Source organism: Mycteria americana, chromosome 9 (genome assembly GCF_035582795.1).
Source record: "Mycteria americana isolate JAX WOST 10 ecotype Jacksonville Zoo and Gardens chromosome 9, USCA_MyAme_1.0, whole genome shotgun sequence".
Taxonomy (NCBI): domain Eukaryota; kingdom Metazoa; phylum Chordata; class Aves; order Ciconiiformes; family Ciconiidae; genus Mycteria; species Mycteria americana.
Genome location: NC_134373.1, coordinates 21,272,452 through 21,291,671, shown reverse-complemented (window position 1 = coordinate 21,291,671; position 19,220 = coordinate 21,272,452). Strand labels below are relative to the sequence as shown.

At 36.3% G+C, this 19,220-nt stretch overlaps 1 protein-coding gene across 2 annotated transcripts in view; it reads right to left on the bottom strand.

Moving 5' to 3' along the window:
• Positions 1–19,220, bottom strand: part of TLK1 (tousled like kinase 1) — a 69,795-nt gene that overhangs the window by 10,947 nt on the left and 39,628 nt on the right. For both annotated transcript variants that reach the window (XM_075511265.1, XM_075511264.1), the window contains exons 8-13: positions 18,773–18,865; positions 17,396–17,506; positions 15,512–15,648; positions 14,072–14,260; positions 6,722–6,788; positions 3,131–3,228 (exon numbers count right to left, since the gene is read on the bottom strand). In XM_075511265.1, the coding sequence (XP_075367380.1) occupies positions 3,131–3,228; positions 6,722–6,788; positions 14,072–14,260; positions 15,512–15,648; positions 17,396–17,506; positions 18,773–18,865 (695 nt within the window). The remainder of the gene's footprint in view (positions 1–3,130; positions 3,229–6,721; positions 6,789–14,071; positions 14,261–15,511; positions 15,649–17,395; positions 17,507–18,772; positions 18,866–19,220) is intronic.

The window sequence follows — 19,220 nt, the reverse complement described above, 5'->3', positions numbered from 1 at the left end:
CGTCAAACCAGTCAATTCTGATAAACATTTTGTTATTTTTCTCTATTTTTGTAAGGATGAGAAAAGCACCCTTAAATTTAAACATGTGATACAATGCTCTCTCTTTGTTCTGCCAAATTTTAGAGAAGTCTCCAACTTCAGCTTTCTGGAACAGACAAGGAGGATATTCTTCCAATTTCACATGAAACATGACCAGATCTGTTGTACATACCTGCCTCTTTTAACAAAATGGATTTTATATAACATTAAGAAGTTAACAAATAACAAACAGCAATATGGGGAAAACACACCAAAGGACTGAATATCTGCTCGTACTTTAATCAAAAGCAAGAAGAAAACACTCCTTCCAAACACAAAATAATACTGCAGGACAGAGAAAAGGACGATACTCTCTCCTGAAATGTGCAGAAGACAAAATACATCCTTCCATCCAACCAGGGTGAAGGGAGGTGAATACTCATCACATTTCTAGTGCAATGATGAAGACAACTATAGTCATGAATCTAGGGCCAGCTGCCAATTATACTCCATAGAAAATTTTAAGGAAGGGTTTAGGGCTAGTATGCTAATAGGTCATCCCATCCTTCCATGTTCTCTACAGTTTTGGAGCTATGGCCATAGGTCAGGTATTTGAGAGAAGATGCATGTTCTTGCTTATTGTGCCCCTTTTAAACATAAAGCTTTCCTTTTCCTCACTATGAAAATAAGTATTTCAATGCTAAAGACATTTTTTAAAAAATCATAAATGGTAAGTAATGCACTCAGTATAGAAGAAATAACAAATTTAGAGGTAGCATCATTAGGCGATTGATGTCATGTGACCAGTAGCCCAATTCTTTAAAACCATACTCAACAAATTTAGATTTGTATTTTCTTGGTCCTTCTATTACATGCATGCCTCTAGTAGGGCCAATCTTGTGAACCTTACCACCTTCCCTCTCCACTGCTGCTTTTGCTACTCTGTGTGGCTCTTCATGGCTCGGAACCTGCACCTTGCAGGTAGCCCCAGCATCATATGGGCTCTAAACCCAGACAGGGAAGCCCTAACCCACACTCTCATCTTGTCCTGTTATCCCAGTGCAGTTGTAAAGAACACATGCAGACATACAAGTTTACCCATCTCTAAACTGGCAGTATTTCCTACTCTTCATTGTCAAGGCTGGAACCTCAACAGGTAAGTTTGCTGCCTACTCTATATTTGGGATGCTCGGGGAAGGCATACATGGGTAGAGGGACGTAGAGGGGAACGTTACTAGAACAAGAAAGAGGGCTCAGCTTTGCACCACAGCAGGAAGCTGAAAACCCAACCGGATTTGAGTCAGGACCCACCAGCTGCTTCGCTTCAGAACCCTCTCCCTTACCAAACGACCAAGTTACCAAGACATCTTAGGAAAGACAGCAGGGGCTACAGACCTAGATTACTTCTCCATTGCTCCTGTCTTCTATATTATGAGTGTAAGCTGCAGCTTGGCCACTTGGTAAATACTCAAGTCTACACTCCCACAAAAACATGAACACACAGTTTAAACCTTTTCGTTCTGTACCATAAAATGTGTCAACATTGACTGCAGAAAATGAGCAGTGAAGCTGCAGTATTCCGCTTGTCCGTGTCCTGTAACTCTGTTTTCAACTGGGACTGTAATTTGGACATTCTTTGCCCCACATATGCAATACTTACACAGTCAAAGCCTGTCATTTTTCTGTGGCATTTATTCCTTCCTGTGGAAGGAATCCCTTTTTATATTAAAAAAAAACAAAACAAAACAAAAACAACAAAAACCCCACCTCTTCTAATGCAAACACTGAAGATTAAAAAAGGTTATCATTTAACCTGCAACGAGCTGCTTGTTTATTTGTTATAGGACATTTATTTTTAACAGAAAATATTCTGCCATCGAATTGTAATCATCAACACCCACTATTTTTCATATCCAAAACACAACACCAATTTAGCTATCAATTAGCACTATAGCCACATGGTAACAAAAATTTTCTGTATTCCTGCAGAGTAGGTATGAGGAACATTAAAACAGTTAAAGTACAATTTCACATCTTGTTGCTTTATTGTTTAAAACTCTTAGTGTATATATAATTCTGTTGTGTCTAAAAAGTAAAAAAAAAAAAAAAAAAAAAAAATCCTGGGGTCTTAAGGCTACTGTTTCATAAACATTTACTAGTGCAGAAAGAAAGAAGCCCAGTCCCATCACTCCTTCCCCCTGGCTGCTCATTCCACCCTTGCACTGCCCTCTCTCCTCACGGCAGCATAAGCATTTTTGCAATTGGGGCAAAGAACTAGAGCAGGAAATTGATCCAGGGTTAAAATTAATGCAGAAAAAGAAACCACAGGAGCTGGTTTTAACTTGGATCAATTTCCAGCATCTGTTCAGTAAAGAAATGCCATTGCAAGCATGTGAAAGGAAACAGGGCAAGGGCATAATGAAGTAGTCAGGGATAGGCAGAACCAGTTCCTTTCAAGCAACAGTGCCAGCTTAAAGTGCTGGTGAAACTGCAGTGTTAGTGTTTGTATTTGCCATCACGGAAAACAGACTAATTTTTTTAGTTATGTAATTATTACTTTCAAATCTACATAGTAATAGCTAATACTAAATAACAATTTAACATTATGACATATTGCCATGCAAGCTGAAGTACAGAGTAACATTTAACATAATACAAAAGACTTTGCATTTGTCTTTTTCCTACTAGGTACCTGTACTTAGCAGGAATGAAAAAAACAAAACTAATTTTAACTGCATCACAAAATTGCTGCTGTTGTATCAAACCTCTCCGCCATTTTCTTGCATTACTGTCAACTAAGTGAATTGCATTAGGTTCCCTTACAAGTATTTTTTTAGCCTAGTAATATGATCTAGCAAGTTTTAGCTTTCCTGCACTATAAGCTGTGTATATATGTTATTCCTTGCATATTCAATCAAACCATTAATAAGTTTACCAAATTATAAGTAATTCTATTTTTTTTAAAGTTTAAATAAGTTAGTGTTTAAAATATATATAAACAAAGAGAACCAAAGAAAAATTTATGAACGAGCCTCGCCTCTGTAGGTAAAATGTGATTTTAGAGCATTATTTAAAAAATAAACATGCAAAATTAAGACAGTAGGTCTCTTACTGTGAATTATCTTCATTATTTATTCTTTTCAGTTCTCTTATGTGAAGATTCCTAACTCTTTCCAAACGTTCAAGTTCTGCTTGTATTTCAGCTTCCTCCTGCAAACGAAAAGAATGAAATATAAAAGCTCATTTACTCCCTGTTTGAAAAGGATATTTTTACCCCTGCATCAATACTAGTGGTGATGGAGGAACATTACATTACAAAACCCTGCTGAACTAGAAGAAAGCACTGCTTTTCTCTTAAAGCCAGAAAAATTCAGAAAGATAAGGCAAAAGCCTGTTTCAAGAAACCTTTCTGTCCATGAACCCACAGGTAATGGGATGTTCACAGTTTTGTTCTGCACTGTAGGGATGCTATTTGAAATGAGAAGCAGCTGGGTTTTGTACCTCAGCCAAGGAGAGAAATTATCTGGGAAGCGGTCTGAAATTGATGTACAAAGAAGGAAAAAACTGAGATATGTGCAGTTATAGATTTTGTACAAACCAATAAATTAAGAAAAGACGTTTAAAATATCTTGAGGCTGAAGTGCAAATCAAAAAAAGAATAAAAGAATAAGTCATTACAGCAGAAACATTCTTAAGGTGTTGATACAAGACACCAAAACCAAGCTAATTTAAAGAGATTTTTCCATTTGTATCTTATTAAAATTACAAATGCAAAATGTGTATTGCCTAAGATTTTGAGTGCAATTTCAAAAGAAGCATGTCAGGTATGCACACATTCCCTAATTTCAGCACAATTATCTCACCTTTATGCTACATATTAAAGAACACTGACATAGTTGTTTATTCAGATTCTCTAAAAGTAAAGAATTCACGATGCCTAATTTGTGGAAACCTATGTATCTATACTCAAAGTGAAAAACGTATACTCATTGAAAGACACTGTAGAAAGGGTTATATCCATTTCAGAGTTAGTACCTCTAGATCTTGAAAGGCTGGATAAAGGGGAGACAAAATTCGTCCATACCAGAAAGCTCATAATTATGGAATTATTCTAGCTGAAAAGGAAAAAGAAGGCCTGGCATCTGATATGTATTTTTTTAATAGCAGTGCCAGTGGAAGCAGTGCCCCACATCATCTCTTCTTATTTTGGCACAGCCTCTTGTACAGCCACATGGTGAACCAAACTGGAAAACTAATCAACCTTTTCTTTGGAGGGAAAAAAAAAAAAAAGCCTCACAAAAAGATACATATTTGGTTTTTGAAAGAAGCTAGATCAGTCCTCCAATCCAATTTATACTGTGACTGCACAACCTGGCGGTGCTGGTAAAAGCAACAGGGCAACAAGTCATGGCACAAGGGGATGGAGGCAGAAGTCAGCTGAGGGGAGAGAAAATGCTGGAAAGCTGGTATTTCCAAACATTGTATATCATAAAACCACATCCTGAAACAACAACTGTATTTATATAATCTAAAACACACATTAAATGATCACATTTCCAACAAGTTGAGGAGTCTGGACCAGATGATTTCAGTGGATATCCTGAATCCCTCCCCAAAAGCTAAGGAAAAAACACCTCTCATCCCAAAACAAGACACTAGATGAACCTCCATTCAGAAAATGAAAATCAAATTCCTAATAATTTAAAAGCTGGATTAAGTAACACTAATCTGCTAGCAGATCTGGGTGGACCATTTCTTTTTCCTAACACATAATGTCAAGGATTTTTTCCCCCCTGTTTATATGATGTTGAACTCTTTTTTTTATATTTAGATTCATCCTTGCAGTTCTCTGTTACATACTCTGAAATGATAAGCAGCTCCTCATAACCCAATAGTCCTTTATAAAGAATTCTAGCCCCTTTTCCCCCTGCAAAAAGCCACACATTTATACACACACAATTGTCTATGTTATTCCCAAAGGCTGACAAAAAAAAAAAAAAAAAAATCCATCAGTTATGCCTCTTTTGGGCTTTTTTGTTCATATATTATGCAATTCAGTGGTTCTCAAAATGTGGTTCATAGGCCAATGTTAGTCCAAAGAGAACTGGCTGGTTGCATTGTTTCCAGCTGTTATTTAGGACACTCAGGCTGTGAATACCTTTAAGCAAGAATGAACCAGCTTAGCTGCCTCAGGTCACTGCTATATAAAAGGAAGTGAGAAAACAAGAGCCTCTCTCCAGGACCAAAGCTGCTAGCTGGAAAAGAATTTCCTGGGGAGCAGAAGGAAAAGAAAACTGGTGGTGGCAGCATGTACAGGGCACCAAAAATAAGAGCACCAGGAAAGCATCTGGAGAGTGAAAAGGAAGAGGAGCAGACAGCAAAACAGCATATGCAGAAGAACAGAAAAAAATGTAACCAGCAAAGAAGTACTAGGGAAGAAATACAGCCACATAAAAAGAAGATAACAAAATTATTTTTCTTAGTTAACAACAAAATCTGTATTGCACATAACAATTAAAATGCAAGTATGTATTTTTATTATTATTTTCAGATATATTAAAACATGATTTGCTAAGAAGTAACATTTATTTCCCCTCTGGCATTTAGTCAAGGAAGTTCCTTCTTATACAAAGTACCCCAGCATTGATGCTCAAGGTGAAAACTAAATTCTGGTATTAAACAACTTTGTAACAGCTTCCCTTCATATGTCACTTGAAATTTCCATTAGACTTCAAAAAAGTTAAAGCACAGAAAAAAACCTACAGAATTTTATAACAGAATTTCACGTGAAGCTGGTGCTATTTCTAAGGCATTAACAACGATGAACTACGTGGGCAGTCTTATTCGCTAGTGCCAACAGGTTTACATGCAGATTCCCTACCACAGATTCAAGTACTTTCTTGTCATATTCTTTAAAAACAGCATCAGTGTTCTCAAGGGGTCCAGTTCAGTTTATTATAGCAGCATTTATAATAGGTGACTTGTACATTTGAAGAGAACAGGCCTGCAACAGACTCTTGCAACATTTCAAGGGGAAAAACACTATGACCTGATCTGACTGAACATCTCAAGAACTACTGCTCAGCAGATAAAGGTACTTTCTTTTCACACTTGTTGAGATATTTCTGCCTGCTTCAACTGTCATTCCTTCTCACAGTTTATTCCTCAAAAACTTTGCTTGAATAAGCAATAGTTTGTTAATATTGTAATTATCTCATTACACAGATTTATTAGAATGATGGGCTTCAAGAAAAAAGTACTACTGTTTTTTTCAAAAGTCAAAAACTGGAGTAAAATATCTGCTGCAAAAATAATATAAGATACAGAGAAAAGGTTTTCTACAAAAGTAGGAAAATTATATTCTCTCTTGCGATAGGCAAAAAAAACCCCAACCAAACCAAACAAAAAAAAAACCCAAAAAAACTCCCCAAAACAAAAAAACACCCAACCAAACAACAACAACAACAAAAACCAGAACCCAAACAAAAAAGGAAAGGCACTATTAGGCATAAAATTGTACAGCACTTTTAGTATTATGTTTTCTAATCAGATAGCTCTCAACAAGCCCTCTCCTTATTTTGATAAGTATAAAAACATCTTAATATACTTATCAAAATAAGTATAAAAACTAGTACTAGTTTTTACGGTTTTGGGCATAGTAAAAAAAAAAAAGAAATCTTAGAATAACAGACCATATACATACCTTTTTGAGATGTCCTAATCGAAGTTTGAAAATTTCTTCCTGTTCGTGATACTCTGCTAGAGTCAAACTGAAAAAAAAAAAAACAAAACCCAAAACAAACATGTAATTATAGCTTTGATACGATGCTAAACAAAACAATAGCATTCTTACTTAAAATACTACAGTAAATACAGTATCTTATGTTAATTACTTACTATCACAATACTAGGACTACATTTTTGAACCATCTGAACATCTTGGTTTGTAATTTCAGCGTCAAAATGTACTTACAGAATGCCTCTGTGTCTGGTATTCCGAAATATTAACTGCCTCTCCCACTGGACCATTTCTGTTCTCACAAATAGCCTGTTAGATTATCTGGGTGCATCCTGAATCATAACACCATCCCAGTATTTTAGCTGTTGCTACTCCACTGCTTGGTTCTCAACTCTAACACTTAATGAACCAAAGGATGGAGATCCAGAAACCAACTAGACAAGACTGGTAACACTGGATTTTTGAGCTGTGATTTAAAGACCGTAGTGCGAAACCATACATTCCAAGTTCATTAATACTACATCTTGCATGAGACCACAAATTCAGTTATGAGTTGGCATGCGATTCTTTTGCTTGTTCTCCTTTCATCTTCCTTTGAGAAAAGATTCCTGGCTACAATTAATTTGGTGGTCCCTCACTGTCTGTAGACTTGCTAAGACACAAAGTCACTTATCATCCAGAGGATCTAGACTGTTCATACGGATTAGTAACCAAGAAACCCATGAACTGACTGCATGCAGTATCCATCTGACAAATGAACAAAAAGGACACAGACAAACCACCAAAGAAAAGAAATCAAAGAGACTTCAAGTTCCAGAGAAGAAACCATACGTGTATGATGAAGGGGAACAGGGGACGGGGAAGAAGAAAGAGGTATGGCCTTCTTGAAGGGATTCACACAAATCCCTACGAATGAATTAAAATTAAACATTTCATTGTTTTGCCTAGCTGTACTATTTCTTGCATGATGCAAAGCTGAAACTAATAGCATAATACGTTTTCATAAAGTCCCTATTTTAATAGGTTCAATTATCAGCTGTCCTGGGAAGATAAGTTCACAAAGTGTTTAGAAGGCTATACATGCTGTTCATATTGCAAATCTAGGTAACTAGAGTGTCTTGAGAATCACCAGTGGTTTCTCCAGAGGTGAGGGACACCAATTCAGATTTCTCTTACAGCAAACGCCAACTTCGATAAAATTTGCAGAAATCTAATAAACTGTATGATCTCTTCCTCCCTTTTAAGTTTGGATGAAGTTTGCCATAGTTTTCAGAATTCTAAACCCTATATTTATTGGGTCTCAAAAGTTGTTAATAAAGGAGTGCATCTTTTCAGGATAAAACCTGGTGGTTCTGAAGCTTTCATAGAGCCCTCTCCTATTCCTGATTTCATAAATACTGAATTTCGCTGCCCCTTTTCTGACTTGCCCAGGACAGAAGACTGAGTTGACCAGATATTCTCCATGAATATTAGTGCAATTGCTGGATTCTTGTTTGACCACAGCACCTGAATTTCCAAGAACCTGGAAACAGCGTCACAAGACTAGTTATTTCATCGACCTTCTGGTCTACAATGTATAGAAAACTCTCAGACCAGGTGACAAAAGCACCCATGACCACATCCTGTCAGAATTTGAGAAGGAAGCGATCCTTTCTTTTAAGAAGCATCATACAAAGTTACCCTTCATCTTTTTTCCTACTGGAATGAAAAGCAGCCTTGTATTCCAGTCAACAGACATCCCTGAACACTCTGAAGGCAATAGAGTGAGGAAATCTGCCTCTCCAAGAAAGGCAAAAGGTCTCTTAGTACAAGATTTTGGGACCGAATGTTTATATTCTTCTCCTGACAGAATCTCCTCTGGGTTTAGACAATTTATGCTACATCTTAAAAGAGGGGGCCTTAAAGCAAATGTGAAATGGGGTGTCTCAATAGCTAGGAAAGCTGGCAATGCATTCTCTGTACAGTCCAAACAACAGCAAGAAACCTAAGAAAACAATGCTCTAATTGCTGCTCTAACGTATCTGCTAGACCTATCAAACAGAGCATCAAGGCCACGCTAGACAACTCACAGCAGCATCCCTGACATAATTTCAATACTTCTACTCAAAGAGCAAACTACTCTAACATGGATTAAGTTCTCAATTAAAAAAGGCAAAGGATGTATGCCAATGTGTACGAGGTTGAGTATTATTCTTTCCAGATTCTTGTCTGCAGTATAAATTACAGGTTTGTGCATTTCCAGAAACACAGAGAGTAAAGTTTGTCTTTCTCAGAATGAAGAGTATTTAGGTGGCTTAGCAAAGCTGAACCACAAGTAAAACACACTGAAAATACAAAGTTTATGGCACGACCTTCCAGAATTTTCATTGAACGCTGACAGCCCTAAAACCATAGATCCCCTGAAAAACTAACATAATATAGGAAATCTGGTCCTTTTTAAAAAACCTCAGCTATCTACACAGAGTTATGACAAAGCGCCTAGACAGCTCTAGCAAGTATTGCCTTCCAAAAAGTTCTTAAATAGCCCTCTTGAGCACAGAGCACAAGTTAGAGGTCATATTGAAAACATTAAGATCCGAAGTCACTCTTTCCATATTTCCATGCTATATCCCAATAAATGACTGTTTTCCATTTTTCTATTTCCTTACAAATCTAACTCTATTAGAGGCACAGCAGGATTCACAGCAATTTGAAACTGCCATTACTGACCACCACATTTTGGAGGAAGGCATATAAAACTCTTAACTGTACACACACGTAGTCACTTTGGATTTTGTTCATTCACTTATGAAAAACAAAACTTTATTCCCTCATATTGAGAAACATTTACTTTTTTTTTTTTAGAAGTAGGAGTTTATTACTTTTTATCTATAAATATACTGTACTTTATATTCATATTAAAGTAGCATACGACAAATAGCAGTTTAACAATGACAGTGTGCGTGCTGTCTATTTTCTGGCTATAGGCCACCACCTCGCTGCACAAACTGAAAACATCCAGCCTAGAGACTGCTTCCCATCAGCCCATCGCTTCCTACCTGCCCACCGCCTTTTGCAGGGCAGCGGCACACTGGAGGCACCTTCTGAAAACAGAAGTCACCTACGAGACACCATCATTTCCCACAGAAGGGGTTGCTCCTCCATCACCTGAGACACACAGGTCTCATCAGATGCGGAGGAAGAAAGGTTGAGGAGCACAGGGGAGGGACGTCGGCCAGAAACAGGCTGCTGCCATCCACTAAATGAACTGAAGTTGGATAGTCAGGGTTGAGGCTAATCTGAGGAGCATTGGGGAAGAAGAGCAGCTGGGAGCAGGTTGCATGAATTAATCTGGTTAACAGTCTCGTTCTGACCATGACCTTTTCCACTCAAAATAACTGTGCAATAAATGCTGTATTTTAACTGTCTACAGCCAAATGAACTATCATACACATGCAATGAATTCCTGAAATTCTCAAAAAAGCACTGGACATATTCTGTGCATGTAGTGTAATTTTCCTGTGACGTGTAGGGCCATGATGTGCCACCTCCACTTGGAAGAAAGTGGACAGCTTACCTGGCCCAAAAGGCTTGATTATCATCAATTTAAACACTTTTTAAATTAGCAACAATAGGCCTTCCAGTGGTTTAACAATGTTTTCATAGCCAAATTTCAAAGGCTTTGACACAGTATGCATGGGCAGACATAATCAATCTTTGCACTTCCTCCTCACAAGTTCAGACAAAACCTTTTTCTATGATCAAAACACTCTTACTAGTGGCTACAGACAAGACAAAAAAACCAAAATGGCCACGTGCTCCTTGGTTGTCATGACGATCAAGCCTGGCACATTTACAACCATCTCTCCTTCCATCTTTTCCCAGTTAAAAAATCATCCTGGATACACAGGCACAGCAGAATGCGGCCATGCCCCCATACAGCCATACACACATCCAACACAAGTTTTTGTCTACAATTTCTGAAGTGCTCCTTTTTTGGTCCAACCTTATTCTCACTGTAGTTCCTAAAATTTCTACAAGGACGGGCAGACGCTGACCAAGTCAAAGCCTTCCATGAGGTCTTTTCACCCATTGTTTCCATGTTTGCCTTAGAAAGAGACTGCCTCAGGAAAGGAGCTGTCTTTACTTGTCCTGTAAAGCCCAGACACATTGTTGGCACATCAGCCTGAAAAAGTTTCTGAAAATATTTTTATTTGTTCCATACAGAACAGAATGCTCCCTGTAAATGATGCATTTGTTCAGCTACATTAACAAACTCTGCCAGCTCCCTCTGCTCTCCTATTCCAAATTGCATGCAGGGACAAGGAGGCATGCAGACTCCCATGGAGGAACTGCGAAGCAGAGGAAGAGGTGACTGGGAAGTGAATAGAACTGACATGGTTGAAGCTACGCAGGAAGGGCTACACTACCTAAACTAAATAAAATGTTGCTCCTAGGAATAATTGTCTAGTGAAATAAGAGCTGCTTCCAAGAAGTGGGGACTAGCATTATAATCTCTCAAGTCTCCAAAGAATTTGGAATAGAGTTTTTGAACAGATTTTTCCAGGGCTAAGAAGGCAACCTCTACTTCAAATAAATGTTTTTTCTTTAAATAAATTTCAATTTATTCCTTTCATGTAAGACTAATAAAATTACTTTGCTCAGTAGAAAAGAGATCTCTCAAAATTGAAGCTACTTTTTAGTTTTGGTTTGGGCCACAAAAGGGAAAGAATGATGGAAAACCAGGACAGCGTTTAGACTCATCTGTTGCATGTTATTTAAACACCAAACCCACCATTCACTCACAGGCCACTGGCAGATGGCCACTTTTATACTAATAACTTCAGTGCAAAAATTTTGCTTTTAAATTTGTATCAGAGACCGTAGTATTCAGCTAAACTAAAACAATGTTCAGCCCTTATTAAGAATGCCTCAGGCAACACCTTCAATCCATTTCAAAACAGTTAATACCCATTTTCAGAAAGGGCTTCAATAATCCTGCTTGTTACAAAGATATAGATAATTTTGTCTTGTCAATACCTGCAGCTGGAGACATTTTCTAAAGCAAACAACGCACTGTTAGAGACACTTGTTGGTAACAACTGCTAGCAAGTTGTTTGTTGAAAAAAAGATCTGCCTAATCACTTGCATGTATGTTGTACTGATTTACTACTGGTTTAGTTCATTAATCTCAAGCAGCTCTTCATTTCCCCATGCCTCATATAAACAGAACCTCTTCCATTTTGCTATACTAATTAGGAACCTTACTTTTGAAGTAACACAGGAACAGTGATACGCACAATGTAACAGGGGGGAATCACAAACAGCAGATGACAAATGTACTCTAAAATGGAAGTGCACAATTAATAATTGTTTTACCACGATACACACAACATATTTAATTCTGCACTGAGAAGCAGAGAGGAGTCAACACATAATATTGCTTTACAAAATTGTAACGAATCCTAGATACAAACATTTAAAAAACCCTTTCAAGTAAAGGCCTAAGAGCATGATGTGGCTTAATGATTCTGTGATCTCAGGACATGTTACAGACCTTCTCAAAGGTCTGAAACAAAATTTATAAGCTTATCATATAGGCAAGCAATCTCATATCTAGATTATATAATGATCAAATGAGGATACTTAAAGGCAAAACAGTTTTGATTCAGTAACAGCTTACATTTATGCTAGCATTAGGTACAAAAGGGCAATTCTGATTGTTCTCTTGGCAATTCTATAACCAGCAAGCATTTTCATGTGCCATTTAACATGTAACTGGTTAAGCCAAATGAAATGAAAATGTGAAAAGTTTTTAGTAATTTGGAAATTATTTAAAACTGCATAACACCAGAAAATAATCAGAAGTCTATTATCAGGAATTCATCTTGTCCTACTTAATAATTATAACATGTCTTCTGTATTTTTTCCCAAATGTATATTTTATCAACCTCCTAAAGCAGCCATAAGGTTATGGAAATTTAACATGAATGAAGACATGGCCAAAAGCTGGCAAATTAAAAGTTCTGTAATTTTTCAGGTTTTTTCCATTACTTAAATGTTACTTTTAATAACAAGAGGTATTACATTCAAACAAAAAGGTATTTTTAACATGACAGTAATCTTTACTGTACCATTCAGAAGTATTAATTATGTTCTAAGAAGAAGAAACGTAGGCACTAAGTATTACTAAAGAATCAATTTGAGTGATGACTCTTCAGCTGTCTACCAAAACACGAGTAACACTAATCAAGATTCGCTTACATCACCAGCCTTACTACTGTATTTTCATGATATTTTTGTCACAGCCCAACAATTTCACAATGCGAACTTTAAGAATGATGCATTATGCAAAACATATGCAGCTGTCTTCAAACTGATGGTCCAAACATATGTATTTTGCAGATCTAACCAGACTAATTCATTTACACCCTGCCCCCAGAGGTATAAACTACTACCTCCACAAGTGAGAGGTGACAGGTGACCATGTTCAACACATGTACCCTACTTTTGCAAAGTAACACAGATTAATTTGTTAGTCTTTTTAACCCTAGTTATTTACTTTTTATTTAAGCTGGCTAGAACAGATACACTATCAGCTACAGTCTCTTAGCATCAAAGGCAATAACTACTATCTCCAAGCAGCAACTTCTTAAAATACTCAAATTAAATGTCAAGAACACATCTGTCTGCCTTGAATTATACCATTTCTGTCTGCAGGAAAAAAATGTCACTTGAAAAATGGAGAATCCTTTGATAGCTCTCAATTTTTATGTTTAAACGACAAAAAATTTCAACATTGTTGATATGTGAAATGGGATCAGTAACTTCTGACAGTTGCTCTCAGGATCTAGCATTCAGAAGGGTTAAAAAGAAAAAAAAGATTTTTTCCATTTGTTTTTAGACACGTCTTCAAATACTGAAGGCTGAAAAAAGCTTTTCTTGTCAGCTAAAGACTGTTATATGAAAAATGAAATTACCTCTAACTAAAAGAGAGGCTCCTAAACCAATGTGGATCAAGAAAAGTTCAATAGGTATCAGTGATATTACAAGAGTAGGAAACCAGAAAAAGGACTCCTCTAGATCAGGAAAACAGAAGGAACATTGCATAAACACAGAATGGGCCTTTCTCTGGTGACTTTACCAAAAATAAATTGGGCAATTGTACGACATCTTCATAGGCAGTGGTGCAAATTTCCCTAACATCAGCAAGTCCTCAGTGAGAATATAGCTGCTGAATATACTGAGTGTCTTTTTATGCTGTTATTTGAATAGAACTCACACAGACAATATCTGAGAATTTATGTAAAAGGCTGATTGAAATGTTAAACTTACAGCTGTGGTAAATTGGGTCTAACAAAGGGATCGTTTTCTGCCCCATTCACAGCTTTATTCTTCCTCTGCTTGGGTTCAGAATTGGCAGATGGTGCCTGAGAATTATTTGTAGTTGGAGGCTTTCGCTTGGCCAGGAGCTTTCTTTGCCTTTCAATGTCTTCCCTTTGTTGATTCACCCATTCTTGCTGCCTGTAAACCCCAAAAAAAGCTTTATTAAAGTTTCATCATTTTGTATTTTTTAAAGAACTACCTTTTTAACTGATAAAGCATTCAGAAATTTTTAGAAAACTTACTGTACATGTGAAAATGTTTCCTAGGAAAAAGAACACCAATGCTCTTCATGAGGGGGAAAAATTTTGCTAAAGTTTTGGCGCAATTTACTTTTCAAATATGTGGTGAGGTTTTTTTTGTGTTTTGGGGTTGTTTTGTTTTTGAAAGTGTTACAAGTATTTCTGCACTAGAAAAAGAAAAAAATTGTATCTGAGCTTGTGGATACCTTCTTTTATACCATCAAAAGAAATACAACAGAGTCAACAGAGAGTACTTGATTTTTATAGGCCAAATACTGAATTCGATCTGACCATTCCCAAATAAATCATAAGTTTGGTTGTATGGCAAACAATTACAGCTTTTATGCAAAACACATATACAGATTGTTTTTAAGATTGTCTTAAAAAACCAATGCCCTAGGCAATCACTAAGACTACATACTGCCCTTCAAAAACTAAAGTCTTGGTGAATTACTTTTTTTTGTATCTATCTATCTATCTATCTCCAAAGATTGAATCAGACTCATTACCAAAGAACACCTTTTGAGGCATTGCATAATTATTTTACCATCATCTCTGACGGTCTCCCAGAGCCCTTTTCCTTGGCCCCACCTCTGCTGAAATACCTGCTGCAGCAGCTCTTTTCCAGGTGGCTGCTTTCCCCCATCCACTTGTACTAGACTCTACCTGAGGCTGCCAGATTTGTCACTCCTCCTTCATAGCACTGAGGAGCTGGATGCCTGAAAAAGCTGCTAGAGTGATGGATGCGCAGGCAGCACCTATGTGACCATTGAGAAGTTCACAGACCTCATCTGCCCCAATAATCACCAGTGATACCTGGTTAGCTGCTTGAAAAATCACTGATTTAGTTTTATAGCTCTTTCTACCAGCTGAACTGAATAATGAGGTGCTGCTCATTTAGTACATTCATGCTTTTCTAAGGATAGTTAAAATCAAGTGAAACCAAACTGTCTTTCAAAGACATCCAGCCTTAGTATTCTTTCAGTTGATTAAGGGAGTTCTGTACTGTATTCTCAGTCTATTCTCAAAAGGCAAAGCAAAATACAACGTATGAAAAGCCACTCCAATCCTACAACCTTAGTAATAAAAAAAAATCCACTAGAGGGAACTAACAATTAGTGAGAATTTTAAGAACATAGCATTGACTAACTTCACAAGATTTTGAAATGCAAAGCCATCTGTCCACTGTTCAGTAAATGAAGCACCATGACGAACTGTTGTAAAATGCCCCAGGCGTAATCTGTCTTGCATGCTCTTCTCTCTGCTTGCCAGCTTTTCCTGTGTGCTCTAAGAAAACAAAAAGATATTCATATTTAGTAATACTAAAGTGTTCAAAAAGTCAGTAAAACACTCAGGTTTTTTTCCTCCAACAACTTTCTAAGAGAGGGATCAAAGGAGAGTAGATGAAAATATCTTTTATTACTTTACTCCATTTATTCCAATTTCTGCAGAACGCAAACATCTGCAGTTGTCAGAATTGGTAGTAATGATGATATGTGCACAAAAAAAAAAATCTGAGTTTGACTTAGTTTTCCTATAAAGTTCACTGTTCTTCATAATTAACAAAACATTTTATTTGTAAATACAGCAAAACTGATAGAGTATCAGCATCATACAGGCACATAATTAAGATTATGTCTGTACATGTCTATTATACTAAATGAGCCTGCTTGGATATCAGAACGAGTATACCTACTATACTTAGCCTGGAAACTCCCTTGACAGAGCATCTATGTTACTACTTGTACCAAACTGACTGAGCTCAGGAATCTCTGTGTGGGTATGCACTGCAGGTATACTTAACTGCAATCAGATATTCACTTGCAGTAATAGAAGTGAATTCTGCCCTTCTCAGAACCGGTCACTACTACCACAAGTATCCTTGGGATGTGATAAATGACTGAGTCTGCCTAGTCTGCTCCAGCACAAGCAGAAAGAGCACTGTGAACACCACTGATGGACAGAAACTTCTTTAATTGTTACAAATGCTTGCTTCTTAAGAAATGCCTATGGCCCAAAATCACACACACACACACACACAAGTGAGAAGTTGACAGAATTAAGGATCTTTGTGCAAACAGACTTCCAGACTGAAGAGGAGGCCTGCATGGTCTTTCACAAAAAAGGCCTATGAGATATTCTCAGTCTGAAGGTGCCCACCTAGCATCATGCTGAACAGACCTAATGCATCTTTTTCCTGCATTTCCTTCATGCTGGAACTTAAAAAGGACTGCAATAATTTATTTATGGCATGCTAGCGAGGAAACTTTCTCTAATCCTCTAACAGATCAGTTTGTGCCCTTGTATCTGACAGCAGCATCTAGTGGCTAGTGTTAGGGAACAGACTTGGCTGTTCACCTTAAACTTCTTTGTATCTTAATTTGTAATAAGCTGATTTTCTATTCGCTTTCTGTTAGATTTTTTTTTTTAAATAAGGCTATTTTAAAGAAGAGAGAGAGAAACAAGGTATCCTTGTCTTTTAAGAAATAGCTGCTAGTTTAAATATAATTGGCATTAAATTTGAAATAAATATTTCTTTCATAGTAGTATGAAGGTAAATGGTCACCTTCATTTCCTTGTTTCCATTAATTCTGACCTAATACAGCATTTTCTCATTTTAGATCAAAAATTTTCAGCCACTTAAGCATCGCACGAAGAGATTTTATCCATCTCCTCTCCACAACAGATTACGTTCAGAATTTTTTCATCCACTGTAATTTTATTCTTAAAGTTTGTCCAGAGAATTAGCCACATCCTGAATTCTTACCTTTTATGCTTTGCTATATCTAATTACTCATGATGGGAAAACCCCCCTTAAATTAAAACCGGCACATTTTCCACGATCTGAAAAAGGCTCAACGTTTTATTTTAGCTATTCAGGCTTATAAAAATACTTACTGCCAGATAGAGACCATGCATATGAAGTTTCAGTCTGAGAGACTAATGTGAAAAAGTGAAAATGAAGAAACAATAATGGAGTTCTACAGCACCCTCACAGTTTTTATCACAAACATTTTAAAAGCAGTAAACTTACCTTTTCAATTAGAAGCTTCTTGCTCATTGAAATACATTTGTTTAACCTTTCTTTATATTTTTCAAGTAGCTTTTGTTGTTCATCTATTTGTCTTCTAAGATCACAGTTAGCCTAACAAATATATAAAAAATATGAAAACTTAGAGCGAAACACTATTTTTTTAATCAGCTGTCACAGAAAATAAAGGTATCTACCTTCACATGACTAAAGTAAGGAACATGCATAAACATATATATACATATATATATATATATATATATAGGCAAAAATCTCATTTCACAGATCTATCCCAATCTGTACAAGGACGTCTTGCTTCCTTTTTTATTTCCTTTACACTGAGCTGTATTCTGTATTACAGAGCATTCAGCATATAAATAATATATAAAAGCATCGTACTGATCACTTTTCCACCCCTCCAGTGTTAAACTGAAAGTTTAATTTTAGCTCTGGATCCTTTATACCTGATTGCCGAAGTCATGTGAAATCCTAATGTTTTTAATTTAAAAAGGAAAAAAAAATTTACAATGATAAAAGTTTCAATTAGGAGTAGAAAGTTTAACAAGTTCCTACATTCCAATTATATTTAACTTATTACCTTAAAAAAACCAACAGCAATATTACTTTGTTTAAAACTAAATGATTTTAAAAAAAAAAAGGTTAGGTTTGTCTATCACATACTGTTGAACATGTGCTAAAACAGTCCACATGTACAATTTTATAATGTATGATTGCATGGGTTAATATGTACTTGTCCACATATAAAGACTAAACAGACTACAACTTGTGAATACAGGTTTTTATGTTTCATATTTCATATTTCTATATATCACCTCTTCAACACTTCTTTCAAGAGCACAAGCATTAAGATTTCTTTTCTGAAAACAGGTCTTAGAGCATAGTATAGCATAGGTTTCTTATTAAAAGCAGTTATTTATTGCCCGTAATAATTTCTGTCACGATCACCTCCATTCTGAAGCTGCCAATAGATGTCCCACTGATAACTGCTATTTACAATTAGAACAACAAAAAAACCACCTGTTACATGAAATTATATTATGAACTTAAGGAATTAATCAACTGCCTGCAGAACAGCATCAGCTTTCTACCTTCAGAAAGTCTATAAACATATTTAATCATTAACAAGTCATAGCACAGAAGCAGGAAAAAAAACCCCAAACCGTATACATTTCATTTTATAGACTTCTTGGATTTTCAGAAAAAAAATTTACAAAAATTAAAAACTTGTTTCACCTTTTAATTTAGGTAACTCCAGGGTAATTTTTAAAAACAAGGATTATTCAAACATTTAAAATATCTGCCTCAGATTCACTGCCTATTGTTCTGAATAAATATCTCTACCCCGTGTCTAACACTTACCCTGAGTAAGTCATCTATACGACCTTCTTTCTTTTCCAAGTCTTGATTTTTATTACTTTCTAGTGCAGCTAATTTCAGCATTGTGAGATCAGTCTAAAAAGAACATTTTGAAATATTTATCCTTTCCTTTAACAATTACAGCATTATTTTTCTCATGTTTGTTATGTAGGGAAATAAACGACTTTAAAACATTCAACAAGACCAGCACATCTTATTTTCGTGTGTTTTGAAATGGACATGGAAGGTTCTTATTCAAAACTGCTTTCCTTCTTCATGAGGATGACTGCGAACAGCTGGGACAAACCACTAACAGCGTTAAAAGATTTCATCATTAACTGAAAAGTTATTGTTCACAAAAAAGCATATAAAACAGGGCAAGAATGTAAATGTCAGCTAATTACTTTAAATTCTCTGTATTTGGTGAGCAGGTGAAGTAGCCTTGTTCTGA